Source organism: Leptonychotes weddellii, chromosome 10, assembly GCF_054177405.1.
Source record: "Leptonychotes weddellii isolate Sample4059 chromosome 10, ASM5417740v2, whole genome shotgun sequence".
Taxonomy (NCBI): Eukaryota; Metazoa; Chordata; class Mammalia; order Carnivora; family Phocidae; genus Leptonychotes; species Leptonychotes weddellii.
The window spans coordinates 40512120-40529026 of record NC_138378.1 but is presented as its reverse complement, the minus strand read 5'-3'; the positions used below and the strand labels follow the sequence as shown (position 1 = coordinate 40529026).

General features: G+C 38.3%; 1 protein-coding gene across 1 annotated transcript in view; it reads right to left on the bottom strand.

Annotated features, from left to right (window-relative positions):
* Positions 1-6089: 6089 nt before the first annotated feature.
* The window catches only part of XRN2 (5'-3' exoribonuclease 2), a 48896-nt gene continuing 38078 nt past the window's right edge, over positions 6090-16907 (bottom strand). Inside the window, exons 15-17 of the mRNA XM_081833265.1 lie at positions 14939-15002; positions 8677-8815; positions 6090-6426 (exon numbers count right to left, since the gene is read on the bottom strand). Of these exons, the coding sequence (XP_081689391.1) occupies positions 6361-6426; positions 8677-8815; positions 14939-15002 (269 nt within the window). The 3' untranslated portion in view covers positions 6090-6360. The remainder of the gene's footprint in view (positions 6427-8676; positions 8816-14938; positions 15003-16907) is intronic.

Here is a 16907-nt window from a genome sequence, read left to right as displayed (position 1 = left end):
ATGAATCCTTTTTTGAAGTGGAATTTGAGAGATTAATTTTCAAAGGCCTCCCCCTTAAGTGCAATTTCATTAATGTTTGATTGAAAGTAACTTGTAGCTCAAGGTGGATCATGCACATAGCAACATTATTGCAGGGGAATTATTGCCATTTAGGTAATAGAGAAATGGAATAAAAATAATCAAAATACTGCTTATATGGATTGATACAGCTTTTTAAATTTAATGGCGATTTTAAAATGTTTTGATCGTTATTTGGCAAATGAGTGTTTTTATATTACTCTAAAAGAGGATATTTCCTACCTAAGATGCAGCTTGTAAGAGGGAAGGGTTGTAAACTACTTTTTATGTAGAATCTGGTCTCCCAAAATCAAACGATAAAATAAATGCGCGCTGTCTTTCCATGGACCTGTTATTTGCTCTAAGTTATTTGCCTGTCTGAATTTGAATACCTTGATAAAATACTAGAACAAGCAAGCGAATTTGCTAAAATTGACATCAGTCTATATTCCAAAGCATGTCAAGAAGGAAGAGAATAAGGTGATTTATTGAATTGTAATCAGAATGTAAAGAGTAAGAATTATAATTTTCCCATTATATTTGCAACTTAATAGGGGTTGCACACCGATTTTGTTGGTGTTTTGTTGTACAAATAATGTATTTACTCTTTAATATGCCAATTTATATTTCCTATGTTTCAAATGAATATTTAAATATAACTTAAAAAAATCTTAACTACTTTTTTGGTTAAAGTCAAGTTGTCATTTCTTTTTCACTAAGTTGTATAGGTTTTATTTTGGTTTGGCTTTTTTTTTTTTTTTTTAACAGTAGTTGGCATGACAAGACAATGCATCTCAGTTTACTCATGATTTAAATAACTGGTATTGGAGTAAAAATACCAAAAGCAAGCTGAAGAATGTTAGCTTATAAAATGAATGAAAAAGACCTAACATGGATAAAGCGTGATTTATAAATGATCACAAATAGTCACCAGAGACCCTAAAACTTTTACACATCTGAAGTTTTAGAATTAGTCTGAGACTGAAACATTTCATTTCACTTCATTGTTCGGGTGTTTTTTGAATGTGCAAAGTGAATCCTTCAGAAGGTGTTTTAGAAATTAAACTTGCACTTTCTCTAAACTGTATTTTACATAATAATGATAAAACTCGGTCCCTTTCACATAGGGGAAAAACAACCACTGAACAAGCAGGTGCATCATCTTTATCAAGGGTGTGTGAATGCATTTTTGGAAAATCAGAACTAATTTTTTTAAAAACATTTTACATAAAAGGAAATAATTTGAGCAGAAAAAAATAGTATGAAAATGGTGTAATACACTTATAGAAAATTCTCCCAATTTGGGTTTTTGCATATTGATAGAATTGATTTTCAAAATTTTTGCCAAGCTAGCATAATTATTACCAATGTGCCAAATTTCAAAATGCTTGTTTATATTGATTTGATTCCCTCATAGCAGTACAAGAATTCTGAAATTTTACTTCTAGAAAATGTGTTCCAAAAGTCCACATGGTTTGCAATATATATATTTTACAACCCAGTATTTACCAATAATAGCTTATGGACTAAGGGCTCCAAGTAACATATTTAAAGAAAACAATCTTCATGCACAGTTTGTCCCTTGATAATTTATTTTTGGAACAAAGAATCTCATAGACTAAGTGAACTCTGTATCCAAAAGATAATTAAGAAAAAACAGCTTTTATACAGTATTTTCTAAAAGTGTATTTGCTGTAGGCATATCTTTTTCCTTTCAGCATTCCTTTAAGTAGTAGAGGAACCACTGCCAGAAGTAATCGCTGCAGAAGTAATCGCTGCAGATGGCTTAACATTCTACACCCAGAAATGCACTGAGTTTATGTGTGCACATTCCGAAATTAGGATAAGGTTTGTTTCTTGAAACACTGAAATAGAAAATGTTTTTGCTATAGAATTCCACATTCTGATTAATGCAAAGCAAGAGTTTTTTTTCTTTTCTTTCAATTAGTGCTTTGCAGATCTTTTATAAAAACACAAACGGCCAGACTAGGTGAAACTCATTAACTGAAGAGGAGGATAAGTGTCTTCACAACCAAGAGGGAGGGCCGAGGCAGGGTCTGAGTGGAACAAAGCCCTCTCGAAGTTTAACAGAGGCCACAGCAAAACTCGGTTCCAGAAATGCTAACTGCAGATGTGATATTTTCCTAAATGTTTTGGGGCTGTACAACAAGCTTATCTTTTCCAGTTGAGGCACAGAAACAAAAATCCAAAATCAAAGTTGCAGAGAGGAACAGCAGGGATTGCAAGTACTTTTCTGTGATCTGCGTTGGGATGTGAATGAAAGCTTTGAGTGTGTGGTAGTGTGCAATGTTGAAGGCACAGGAATGGTGTTTTGTATATGAAGCATGGAGGGTGTAACCCAGTTGTTTTCTATTTAAGGCTTTGCTTAGAATTAAAACCTAATGGTCAGAACAAGTAGTCAATCAGACTTTTATCAACACAGATGTTATGTCCAAACTCCATTCTGCTATCAATTGTTTACTTTCAATTTAAAGCAAATCAGAAACTCTATCCCGTTCACTAAATGCAAGCACTTTCCAAAGAATGGCTTTGTTAGCGGCATTGAATGATGATTTAGAAAGACTTTTGGAGTAAATTTGTAAACCACAATCACATAAAGACCCATCAACTGAGTTTTTAGATACGAATTTGTGCATAAATAATGCATATGTAGCGGCAATACAAATTTCAGATGTTCAAAGCATGAATGATATTGCCCAACCGGTTAACACAACACTAACATGTGTGGATAAACCCCTGTATGTTGACTATTTTGGCCCAATTTTTTAAAATGCTGCTAATTGCCATGCCCAACCCCGATGAGACGGGGGACTAGGATACAATTTATTAAAAAAAAAATTAATAGCTTTTTACTGCTAGTGAGAATTGGTGAGCAACTGGAGAAGATTCAGAGAAAATGGCAGACAGGCGCTGCTTTCACATTCCGTCAGGAATTTGCTCTCCCTAGTAAGTACTGAGAAAACTTTGTGATTTCAAGATCACTTTTATTATTTTTAAGTTGGGGGGTGGTGGAAGCTTCTGGGAGAGTTTTTTGGTTTCATTATTTTTGCTTTAGATGTTTACCTGCAATTGAATGAAATGTGTACCCGAAATTGAATGAAAGGCCTTTTATTTTTTTAATCCCTTGTAACCTCTATTTCATTGTTTAGGTGACTTCTAATAAAGGTTTAACCACTAACATTGCCCAACTCTAAGTTGTGCTAACTATTTTGCAGTAATGAATAACTCTATTCCCATTTCACATACAAAAATCAAAGCATGTTCTCTCTTGGCCCTCATTCCATAAATACGAAATCCAGAAACAAGCAATACAAGCGGTTAACTTTACCGAATGGAGGAAAAATCCATCGAGAACGGGCCGTTTGTTATTTTATTGTTTGTTGACTTTTTTCTTGGTTAGAAATAGCAAGACAGTCGATCTCCAGGAATAGTCTGGCGGGATCTCAGCTCCCTGACCCTCTGGAGTGATCTGGAAGAGGCGTCGGACGAGCCAGACGGAGCCAGACAGCTTTCAGCGGTCCGGGAATGGGGAGTCTTAGTTGACTCTTAAGAGAATGTCTAAACTTTAGATTTCTAAGCTTAGCTAAATTCGGTTACACTCAGACTTAGAACTTAAAACTGCAGACTCGGAAGTAAGATCTCCGCTGTCCCCTTACAGGATCGGTGTATGCATTTCGTGCAGGGAGTTGAGAAGGTAAAACGAGCAGGTGAAAAAGCTGCGGCGCCACTTCCAGGAACCGAGGATCGCTGCTGCAATGATCCACTTGGGGCCTGGCGGTGGCCGCGATACACAAACCACACTGCGGGTCGGGGGTTTTGAACTTCCCTGTGCCCACTCTGCTCGACACCGGCGGCTCGAGGGACTCCGGAGTCGGCGAACGGCTGGACGCGAGCCGGGGCGCCGGAGGGCGGGGCAGCGAGCGCTGAGAGGAGCGGGTGGGCCCCGGGAGCGCTTCCCCACCCCGGGACCTAGGACCTTGCCTCTGAGAAGCAGCCCTTCTGTCCCCTCCGTGCCAGGCCCGCAGCTCCCGGACGCCGCCACCGTCCCGCCCGGCTGCGATGTCACAGCGTCCCGAGGCCCTCGCCTCGGTCGGAAGTGCGCCCGACCTCCAACGCGCCCCGCGGAAAACCGGAGCTCGGAACCCTCAGCCCCACCCCGGCCCGCCCAGACGACCCGCGCCCTCGGACGAAAATTAACCATCGCTCATTACACGTAATTTGCCTTTGTAACGCCAAATGGCAATCTAATAGTTTGTAGATGGCTTTGTATTTTAACGTGCATTACCTCATTTGATCCTTAAAAGGAAGACAACTGCTCATTAAGGGCCCTTAGCGCCACAATAAAGTCACTCTGTTTCATGTTCTAAGATTTTTAAGCATCTTTAATATGAGACCCTGAAAACCTGTGTTCTACTTAAAGATAATTATTTAAATTTGGCCCATTAACTACTTTTACCCCCGAATATGGAGGGCATGTTTATAGCTTTAAATATTCCATTTTAAGTTCTAAGAAGCTTTCACTTGTTGAAATAATAAGGCTTTTTTTTCTGGCAGATTCAGGCGGGGAAAGAGAGGGAGGAAGAGTAAGGGGCGAGAGGAGGGAGCAAGGAGGAAGGAATGGAGCAGGTCCAGAAGTGAGGGTTCAGCTAGCTGGCAGGTGTCCTGCAGGGCACCCGACCAGGTAGAGGGAATCTAGCTGGCACTGCTTTTCCATCAGGCTTTTTGCTTAGATATCTGTCTTCAAAATACTTTAAACATTCATTTTCAAATTTAATTTGTTAAAAGAGTTACATGTAATTATGCAAAGGCCGAGCAAAAACAGTTATTTTATACACACTCATGGTAACTTAAGATTAAACAAAAACTGAAAATCTGAGAAATTATAGGTTATGTGGAAGTGTGGGTTTGGGGTACCTATAAAGCTATAGAGAGTAAGACATTTATATGGGCTCCTTTGGAATATGCAATACTTGATTTGGGTGGCTATTCGTTTGTGGTATTTGGAAGATAGAGAAATTTAACAGAAGGTGTTATCACTTTAACATATTGTGAAGGTTATAATGGTTGTGTTAATTCCCAGCAGAGAGCCTTTGTCTCAACAATGAAGGACCCTACTCTATTCACCCACCACCAGCAAAGAACTCAATAGCTTCAAAATACCTTCCTATTTAAGATTAAGGTGGCCTTTTCTCTGCATAGGCTAAGATGAACAAGTGTGCCTTAGCTGAAATATTAAAGCAAAAATGTCCTAAGTCAGAAGGTCAAAGAAAAACCTTATTCTACAATCTTGGCTTAGAATAGGCAAATGGAAACAAAGCAGCAAGTCTTCACATGTGTGTGTAAATTTGTTGCGACAAATGAAAGTACATATGGTAGTAGCATGTGTGAACAGCAAGAATAAATTTAAGGAGTAATACTGTGCTGACTAGCAAGAAAAAAATGAGTACAAACAAATTATTACAAAAAATGCAAAAAATATGCTAAGGAGCACAGACTAGCTATAAATTAAACTTTTCACCTTTTCTTAAAGACGTAAAACGACTTAAGTCCTTAAAACTGGAGCACAAGTCTATATGAAGTTTATAAAATATAAATAACTGATTCTTACAGAGATTGTAGTTAGCCAAGTCAGTAGCTGACATACTAATTAATATATGAGTTTGTTGGGTTGTCTTGCTTCTTCACGGATTTTCTTTTGACCTCTAATTGTAGAAATGAATTGTTTTCTGATAAAATGACTTAAAAAAAAAACAAGTGGCCAAGATTCTCAATGTTGAAATTCTATAATAAGGACACAAGAGACCAGAGTTTTCTTTTTTTTTTTTTACTAAAGTCCAGAAATTTCCATAAGACAAGTACATTAATGAAATGTTTCCAAAGAAATACCGAACAATATACACTCTAGTTAGCTGAGGGTTCCAGCTCGAGTTCATACCTAATTCTTGTGCATTAAAAATCAGCATGGATCTTAGATGATCTAGAATACACTGTGTTTTAAAATCCACAGCTGGTTTGATTTTAACCATAATGAAAAACCAGTATTCCTATTCCATCAAATGTGTTTTACAAGCAGTAATAAATTCAGATCCACTGTATTATGCAACACACATCTTTGGAAAGCAACATAAACAGTGAGATCAGGTCAGTAGAAATATACACAGTTAAAAGAAATACACAAAGTACTGTAGTTTTATTAAAAACTACTACTTGAGAAAGAAATCTTTCCACAAATAGCATAAAATTGTAGAACGATGAAAGGATTTGGGAAAGCTTTACAAAAGCCTAATTCCAACTGTATCTTCCTGAGGGTGGTGGCAAAGGGTATTTCCTTCCTTCTCTGGGATATCCCTGAAAATAAGCAAAAGCAAGAGTTTATTTTCTGGATTAACACCACTTCAAAGAAATTAATTTTACATTTCTCTGGAAAAACACACCTTAAAGAAGCTGAATATGCCTTAAAAGTATATCCTATGGAAGGTCTGTCATAAATAGGTACTTTAGGCCCCCAGTTTTATGCAAAGCTTGCTACAAATGCTACCACAGAAAACTACCCAAAGGAGCCTTAACAGGCACTTAAGAAACTCCTCAAAATGCACACAAATGAACTACAGTTAAGTGTTCTGTGTAAAAGACTAGTGGTTCTCAATCTTCCCTGCCATCCCTGGCAGTAATTCAAGTCACACTGTGGTAAGATGTCCACATCATCTTTAGACATATGCTAGAAGTCATTTTGCTTAACCAAGGCAAGAGCTTGCTAAGTAAGTCAGCTGAAGCCTAATGAACTATTAATTTTAGGGATTTTGTTTGTTTGTTTGTTTAGCTATAGATAGTAGAGTATTAAGTAACACATGAGATTATTACATAATCAATTACTGGTGACATTCACAACATACCCTAGTAAGCTTGCAAATAACATTTCCGTACAAAAAAAATTCCCTCACAATTCCCTTTCCAGGCCTCTAGGATTCTGAAACAGACTCCCCACCCCAGACCCTGCCTCTGTGTTGTCATTCAGTAGTTTTAAATATGAGTATGTGTAGATCATTAAGGCCTTTTTTAGTCATATAAACTTCACTAAATATAGTGAAGTCATAATTATACTGTTTTTAACAATGAACTTCTGCAATTTAATAGTGCTTCAAAACCTGTGATTTTATTTAAAAAGTAGCTCTGTGAAAAAAGAGACTGAGAAAAAGAAACGTATTTCTAAAAGATCCTAAAAGAATTATAAATTTACCAATTGGTTTAGATCTTCTAAGTGAATAATGATTTTACCTGCTGTAACAGCAGAGAGTTCCTTCCAAGGAACACCTCCTCTGAAGGAGATGAGAAACCGGAGGAACTGGGCTCAGAAGGACCAGGCAGCCAGTCCCCAGCTCTGCTGCCCAAGTGCAGGTGCCGCAGGATTGTGATTTCCCACTTGGAAAATGAGGTGATCAGACTAAAAATTCTCCAGGGTTTCTTCTTCTTTATAAGTATGTCCCCATATCAAAAATACTCATTATGTAGACTACCTACTATCATCCCGTATAAAGGGGCAAACTATTGATATGATTTTTAGACCTCTGCAGCTGACAGTAATTCAAAGTAAAATTCTATGAACAGATTTTAATAAATTGTTAAAAAAATTCTCTCAAAAGATAATTAAGATGATTATTTTCTTGTAAAGTGAACAGCCTTGTAAGAAGATTCACAAAAAAGTATTTAAAAAAAAGAGATCTTCCTAAGCTTTCGAGAGAGAGGTCTTCCACAAAGAGATGCGTGGCAAATATCTGTGTAAGAAAATTAATATTCAAAGCACTGCAAAAGGCCTGTAGGCAACATCAGGTAAGCAATTTTAAAACCACTTCACATCACCACAGGTGCTAAACTCCATGAACACTGCACACACTAAATCGTAGCATTCTGACCCTGTTCTCTGGTAAGGATTTGATTGCAGAGCATGTAAATACTGTCCAGGGCATCAAATGGTTGGGGGACAAATAGACTGAGGCAAACAGACCTCTGTCTTAAATTTTGCTAAAACTGGATGCTTTATAAAGAAATGAAGCTTACACATACCAAATAAATTTGTCTAGGAACTGTTATACTCAATATACAGCTATTTTAAATTTAGCTGAAGAAATGTGGGAAATAATGAAGGAGAGATTTCTTTCTATGAAAAGGTGTATCCACAGATGAATCAATACAGGAGATCTCTAAGATGAATAAAGGTAACAGCTAAAGGGTAGACTGTTACTTTCAGCTTCTAGAAAATTATCATCTATTATGAAATCTAGTTTCTACTAAAACAAAGAACAACATCCTTAAAGGATAAAAAAATGTTTTGGCAACTGACTATTTGTGCTAAATATTACTGACTGCTATGATTAAAAGGGCTTTGGGGCTGGAAAATCTTTAGCATCTTCAGGGTGTAACAGATGTAGTAAGGCACATATTCACTCTATATACATTTTAAAATGAAGGACCCAGTTCAGCTGAGCTACTCTATTAGTATCTTATCCAGAAATGTTTTTAAGAAAATATGGTGTCCTGAGAAGCATGGCTAAGTACAAAGTAAGCAGCGTGCTTTTCATCCCACAGCCCACACTGTATCACCTGTCTCCCTCCACGATCATCACGTCTGGGTGGATACCCGCCAGGTCCAGCTAGCATCTGGTACTGGTTTGGCTGGAAAGCTGCATTTTGGGTTTGGAGCATCCGGTTCCATGGCAGCAGAGGTTCAGCCCCAACACCTCTGTGGAGAAGTATTATGTCTGCATTATAAGTCAAACCTGTTACACAGCCCAAAGTCTCAAAGTGGCTAGCATCATCTCCAACTCTGAGGACAATTCAATTTGCCTGCATTTGTCAAATGGGACATACAGCATCAGAGTGACCTTTATGCTCCTCACATTCGATGTAGTCTAACATGTTTTAAGTATCAGCATTTTAAGAAAAGGGATCTAAACTCGAATGCATCAGAAACATGACTTAAAATATTTTGTTCATTTTCAACTGTGAAATTTCCTTTTTGGTCACTTAAAGATTTGGACCCAAGATCACCAAGTTGGTTACATTTAAGATGCTATCCAAAGAGTAAACATGTACAAGACAAGAAAATGGGCTTTATTTTTAAAAATGTCTAGACTCGTTCTTGGAGTCCATTCTTTCTAGTTAATTGCAGGTTGCAAATGAATTCTTACTGCTCAGTATTTTGAATCTAGGGTAGGGGGACTTGGCTGTTTTTTCCCATCCATTATGCTGCTCAATATGTCAGAAGGTCTGATCGGGAGGAAACCTTTTCAAGTTCTATTGATGCAGCTTTCAATTGACCACGGTGACCTAGCAACATGAGCACTAATTGGCATGGGCTGACTGGCATTTGGTGTACAGTTTACATGGGAACACAGATTCAACAGCTATTATAACCCAGTTTGCTGGCCCGGATTACTAGTCAAAAGAAATGTTTTAATTGTCTTCAAGTGCCTATTTTAACTTTGCAGATACAAAGCAACAGGTATGATGTATTAAATCATAATGTAAAACTGTCACATAAACAACGTAGCCAAGATACACCTTCTAAAGACAATCACCATTTAAGACACAATTTTTTTGAGGCATTTTCAACTTCCATTTTATAGAACAGTCACTATAGAAGCAAAATTCTCCAATATATTTTAATACCAGATACTTTGAGGCCATTACAGATTTTAGGAGAAATTACAGAACTTTAAAATTGCTAAAGCACTGACTAGTATTAACTATAACCACACCAGCATATGAATTTCATGTCCCAGGTGTTGGGGGTGGGGGGGAACAGCCTGAAGTTGGGCTCACTGGGTAATGCGTTCTTCTCACAGGCTATTCAAACCTGAATCTATCCTCTCTACCCTCCCACTCTCCTTGCCTTCACTTGGAGCTTGCCTTTTTTTTTTTTTTTTAATACCAAAGATAATTCTTTTTGTGTGATGACTCAAAGAACAACTCTTTGAAGAACTATAGAGAAGCCAATACTATTCTTCACGGTTAGTGGTGAAACCAGAGCTCTAACCAATAAAATTTGCTGTACTCAAAATAAAAAATATATCTCAGAAGAAATATCCATACATTCAGGGCTTCTAATTACTATTCAGGTTCCTTATTAATACAAATATATTTTAGCAAGAGTGCCTCACCTCTTTAGCAAGAACAGTTATGCAGAGAGATAGGAATGTTCTCTTCTGGTCTCTACACGAGTGAGGGGTTAATGTTTTGTACTGTAACCAAGGAGGCTCATCAAAACTGGGCCATTAATGCAAAACCCACATGCCAAAAATGCAACTCACACATTGTGTTAACTGTAATCAATTTTTATTTTCAGAACTGCAATGATCAAACTCACTCAACTGAGCTTCTGGAGAATCTGCTAGTATGGATGGTATATATTATAAATGCAAGTTTACATTATTGTATGTTCTAAAACTAGGTTAGAAAGCCACAGTTTAAAAACACAAAGTTCTCTCTTTGTTCGAAATAATTACTTAAAATGTTTTTGACTAAGATAATTTTTATAAAAATAATTTAATTGAAATTAGGGCGCCTGGGTAGCTCAGTTGGTTAAGCAACTGCCTTCGGCTTAGGTCATGATCCCAACGTCCTGGGATCAAGTCCCACATTGGGTTCCCTGCTCCTCGGGGAGTCTGCTCCTCCCTCTGCCTGCAGCACCCCCTGCTTGTGCTCTGTCAAATAAATGAATAAAATAAAAAAAAATTAAAAAAAAGAAAAAGAATTTAATTGAAATTAAGCAAAAAACAGTAAGAGGGCCTGGTACTATCCTCTTGCTTTTTACTGGCAGCCCCTTCTTTTCCACAGGTTTACCATATTTCTATACTAATTGTATTAATTTGCAAATAGTTACAAGTAAATTTGCCTTCAAAAATACACTTTAGGAGACGAACCATGAGAGACTATGGACTCTGAAAAACAAACTGAGGGTTCTAGAGGGGAGGGGGTGGGGGGATGGGTTAGCCTGGTGATGGGTATTAAAGAGGGCACGTTCTGCATGGAGCACTGGGTGTTACATGAAAACAATGAATCATAGAACACTACATCAAAAACTAATGATGTAATGTATGGTGATTAACATAACATAATAATAATTATGATGTAATGTATGGTGATTAACATAACATAATAATAATTAAAAAAAAAAGTTGGGGTAAAAAAATACACTTTAGGGCTCCTGGGTGTCTCAGTCGTTAAGCGTCTGCCTTCAGCTCTTGTCATGATCCCAGCATTGGGCTCCCTGCTCAGCGGGGAGCCTGCTTCTCCCTCTCCCACTCCCCCTGCTTGTGTTCCCTCTCTCGCTGTCTCTCTCCATCAAATAAATAAATAAAATCTTTAAAAAAAAATACACTTTAAATCTGGGACTGAAGTATTGAGGTTGACACATTTTAACTTTTTTAAAGTGGCTATCTATTGAGGCAACTTATCTGAGGCACTTGGCAGCATGGATGGTAAACATATATACAACATTATTGCCAACATTTGATTTTCTTTTTTTTAAATATTTTTTAAAAATTTTAATTCCAGTATAGTTAACACACAGTGTTAGTTTTAGGTGTAAAACACAGTGATTCAACAATTCCATACATCACCTGGTGCTCATTATGACAAGTGAGTACCTTAATCCCCATCAATTATTTCACCCATCCCCTACCCACTTCCCCTCTGGTAATCAGCGTTTGTCCTCTATGGTTAAGAGTCTGTTTTTTGGTTTTTGTCTACGACAACAATATTCTTAAGTTTCTAAATTTCCGTTTTGGAAAGTAGCCTGCAATATAAAGTAACTACCACCAATTTGGATATTTTAAACTTATATATATGGCAATTTTTAAAGATTTTCCATGACTGACTAAGCTTAACGACCGTTAAGTTAAAAACTAAATGGCCACCTTGGATATGGCCAGAAAAGAGAAGCCCCCACTGGCAAGAATTACATGGACAATAGGCCAGAACTCAAGCAACAAAGAGAACTCAGATACTCTGTTTACCATTTACTCAGTTCGCACTGGCTTGTCTCTGTGCGGGGAGGCAAGGGAGGGGCAGCGTTCCTGTTATATATATTTTTTAAATATTTACTTATTTTTGAGAGAGAGAGAAAGAGAACATAAGTGAAAGGGAGCAGAGAGAGAGGGAGAAAGAATCTCCAGCAGACTCCCTGTTGAGCATGAGCCCAAGGTAGGGCTCCATCCCACAATCGTGAAGATCATGACCTGCGCTGAAATCAAGAGTCGGACACTTAACACACTGAGCCACACAGGTGCCCCTCTCTTGTATTTTTAAATGAAATGAACATATGGATTACAGATACTATCTCACAGTAGGAAATAATTCAAGAAAGTGTATTTTAGCAAAAAAAAAAAAAGTACACTCAACATTTTTTCTAGTAGGGTTCTCAACCAAACACTCAAAATAGTGCAATGGGCAAGTACTGAACTAATAATAAGGATCAGGGGCACCTGGGTGGCTCAGGTGGGTAAGCGTTTGCCGCTCAGTGAGGAGCCTGCTTCTCCCTCCCCGCTGCCCACCCCCCGCCCGTGCTCTCTCTGTGTCAATTAAATAAAATCTTAAAAAAAAAATTATTAAAACTGGTTCCAGTAAGAATTCTACTACTTAACTAGTTGTGACATCTCAGCCAAGTCAAAGTGACTACAAGTCTATATTTTCTCCTCTACGCCTTGTGAAGTCAGAATGGTTAGACACACTTGTCAGTTTCTGCTAACTGTATCTGCTAACAGGCTAATGGACAAATTCTGAATGGCTGATTTCAAACTTTGTTTTCTTTATGAATGTTATTTTATTTTTTTTAAAGATGTTATTTGACAGAGAGAGACACAGCTAGAGAGGGAACACAAGCAGGGGGAGAGGGAGAGGGAGAAGCAGGCCTCCTGCGGAGCAGAGCCTGATGCAGGGCTCGATCCCAGGACCCCCCGAGCCGAAGGCAGACGCCTAACGACTGAGCCACCCAGGCGCCCCTGAATGTTATGTTTCTTAAATGACATGGTCTAAGACATAAGACAGAATTCTCTTACGCTCACATTTAACTTCTGCTTTAAGGTATGATTTCAAGTTTCTGACTAAAATTAAACCAAAAACGAATGCCCCACAAAACTTGTCCCTAACCTGCTGGGTTCACAAAGGCAGTCAAGATAATACAAGTACTTGGCTAGGGCAGAAGAACAAAAACCTGATGGAAATCAGGACAATGGTGACGATCTTAGGAAATCTTTTAGTGTGTAGAGGGAAGGAAAGCTGCTGGAAATGAAGAAAGAATGTCTCAGAAGTAGAAGGCGATCCTTTACTTCCTCTAAGTCCCTACAGCTTTACTATAATATTATGCAAACATAAGCATTCTGATGAGTTTTGTTCGTTCAAGTGGAAGTTTCTTAGTGAAGAATGGTACAGAAGAGAAATGTATGGAAACTGCTCGACTGCCGTGTGCCTAGGTTTCCTCATCTGTAAAAAAAACATGTACTTCAGAAGCTTGCTAGGAGGAATAAATGAAGTCATGTTTCTAAAGGTATGTTAGCTCACAGTGCTGACACTTCGTAGGTGGACTGTAAATGTCAGTGATTATTAATGCGGGAAAGAAGCAAGCAACAAAGTAGGGAAACTGAAAATCAAACTCAACACACTTAATGCAGAAAGACAATTATTTAAAATGAGATCAGTTCCAATGTGGTAATTTGTAATTTAAGAAAAATTTAACCCTTACTCATTTTTAAATTTTTGTCTGAAAATGGTCCTATCCCAAAGATATGGAAGTAGTGCATGTGGTGTGCTTGGGACACTTATACTGAAAACAAAACATAAATTCAGGCATTGTTATCAGTCATCTTGAATCTCTAAAGAAAAGTTTTCTTAAAGGGGGAGCACATTTATAACTCTGTTCATAACAACACTTTTATTCATTTCAGATGTGAAAAGATCAGACTGCTAAAATGGTAAGGGCGAGGGGAACAAAACAGATTAGAATTGGGAAAGCAAAGAGGGAAGCCTTATATAGGCTTAATTGGTTTCAGCATTTACTGATGCTGGCAAACCAGCATAAAACGATAGATTTGAAAGCTGCCCTGTAAAAAATTATTCTACAGATGTTAATATAATTATTCATAACACGCCTAGCTGTCTTGTTGCGTAGAGACCACCTGACTTAGGAGCACACAACTTATCAATGAAAGAACACAAGTCAAACATCCCTCGTTATTAAACCATGTCACACTCTTCCTAGTCCCCAGTACTTATTAGACTGCAGATCCCATAATCCTCTTCTGAGTCCCTTCTGCGTTTAATTCAGTTCAGTCTTAAGTAGTTAAAGAAACTGTTTTTAGTGGCAACTAATAACTACTGACCTACAGTGACACTGCCCTACAATAGGCTTGTCAGCCCTGAAAAAGTTGTACCAAAGAAGCTGATTAGGACTTCAAGAGGTTTGTAGCAAGAATCAATGGTTGGTCTGTACTAATGCTGTGTTGCCCGCACAGAAATGATAAAAGTGGAACACCATTAGTTATGCCTCATTAAGCTGCACAAGCCTTCTAAAAAGAAATTTGTTTAGCCTGATCAAAACCTAATACAATTTTAAGCTCTCTGTGTTGCATTTTTCAGGGCACCTTAAAACATTCAAAAAAATAAAGGCCAAGGACCAAGGAAAGTGGGAAAGTATATAAAGAGAGGAGTCTTTTAACTCAACATGTTAGGCATCTATTTTCCTAAAGGACAAGCACAACAGAAACTGTTTAGAGGAAAGAAGGTACATTTCGAACCATGGAGAAAGCCCAAACCTCAAATGTTGATGTGGAAAAGTATTTAAAAGTCATGTTTGCTTTAATATTACCTGTCAAATCTTTGCTGCTGGAAAAGGGGAGGAGGACCCCGCCAGGAATCCTGTGGCCTCATATCTGGAAAACAAACAGGGAAAGGTTAAAAGAAGATTTTAAGTAATCACAACCATAAAAATCCTAGAAGAGAGCACAGGCAGTAATTTCTCTGACATAGGACATAGCAACTTTTTTCTAGATATGTCTCCTGAGGCAAGGGAAACAAAAGCAAAATTAAACTATGGGGACTACATCAAACTAAAAACCTTCTGCAGAGTGAAGGAAACAATCAAAACTAAAAGACAACCTACAGAATGGAAGAAGGTATTTGCAAAGGACATATCTGATAAAGGGTTAGTATCCAAAATATATAAAGAACTGATATGACTCAACACCAAAAAAACCCCCACAATCCAATTAAGAAGTAATCACTATTCTGCTACCCATATATTTTCATAATTAAAAATTCTTGAAAAAATCTGAGACAGAATATAAACCAAATAAACTAGCATAATTACACAAACTGCAAATGTAAAAAGTCAGAAAATCAACAGGGTCAGTAAATTTTTCATTATTTTTCATTTGATAATGGACCACAGTTTTAGGAGTCTTAGTCATTAAATTCCTACATTTCTCTCTCACTGCCTATGTACGTGCGCGTGAGTATGTAAAGGTATATGTTTTCCACATTTTTATTTTAAATGCTGTGCAAAAGAAAGGGATTTAGGTTCTTTTCCATAAATGCAACTGAATGAATAGTAACTTCAACAGAAATCGAGAATTTCCCCCTAAGCACGGAAACTGGAAGGAACCCTGGCTTACCTAGCTATCATAACAAAGTGGAGGGCACACATCTCTCCAACACAGGCCAGAAAGATGCTAATAAAGGGACCATCCACTTTTCTACTGTTTTCTGAGAGTCACACCTCCTCCCCTAACACAAAGCTGAACTGGCAACATCGGACTCCAAGAGACAATTACGTGGTTGCTGCTCCTGCACCTAACCAAGTGAAGCTGGAAGACGCAGCTGTAAACACCGGCCGGGCAGGCACTCAGCAGCTCAGCAGGTCGTGTTAACCAACTGCCACTGCGCTCTGGTCGCCAGTCTTGCAGTCACCTTGGCCACCCTTCAGCAGGGTCTGTGTGTGACCTAATTAAAACAGCTGGTTCCAGGAGTTGTCTAATGAGTTCACTGTGTGAGGACAGTAACCTCCTCCAGACTCTCGAGACCCAAGGACAACAAGGCTTACCATAATGTATTCAGGCTCACATTTTAATGGAAACACAAACTAGAAACATGCTTTTCAAAATTACTTTCTTAAAGGAAAGAAGAAATGAAAGCTTATCTCTGGTTAGGAACCAAAAAAATACAATCTGAGTTTACTTAAAAATGGGGGGTGGGGTGGGAAGAAAAGTGGAATTGTGCTTAAAAGAAAGCCCCACAAAGGAGAATATGGAACAAGTAGAGGATCTAGCTGTTCACATGATTCCAGTGTGAACAACCCACTCCTGCTTCGGGCTCCCCCCACCTCAACAAGGCTGACAATGCCCCCTGAAGACAGTTTCCTAAAAAGACAACCACCCTTGGCCAGGGCAGGGGGACAGCCATAGCGCACTGCCTCTCGGCCAGCACGAAGTGTCCAGCAGCCAAACCCACAACAGATGCTTCTCTTGGAAAGGAGCAGGGAGCCTTAACCACCATTACTTTCATGCAGAAACCCATTCTGAATTGAAAGGTGGCACCTCTAGTCAATTTCAATTAAGTCCCTTTCCTTCTCTTAAAAGCCAGACTAGTAGTGGTCAAACTAAGGAACACTGCTGAGGAGTTTTCATAGCGGTCATTAGATATTCCAAACCTGAATGGGGACGCACAAGGTTTATCACCATACAAACCCCAGCAAACAGGGCCAGAAGGATCCCTACACGCAGCCTAGAATAACTTCTGAATCACTACTACAGACCATATACAATCAGGAAATCATAATC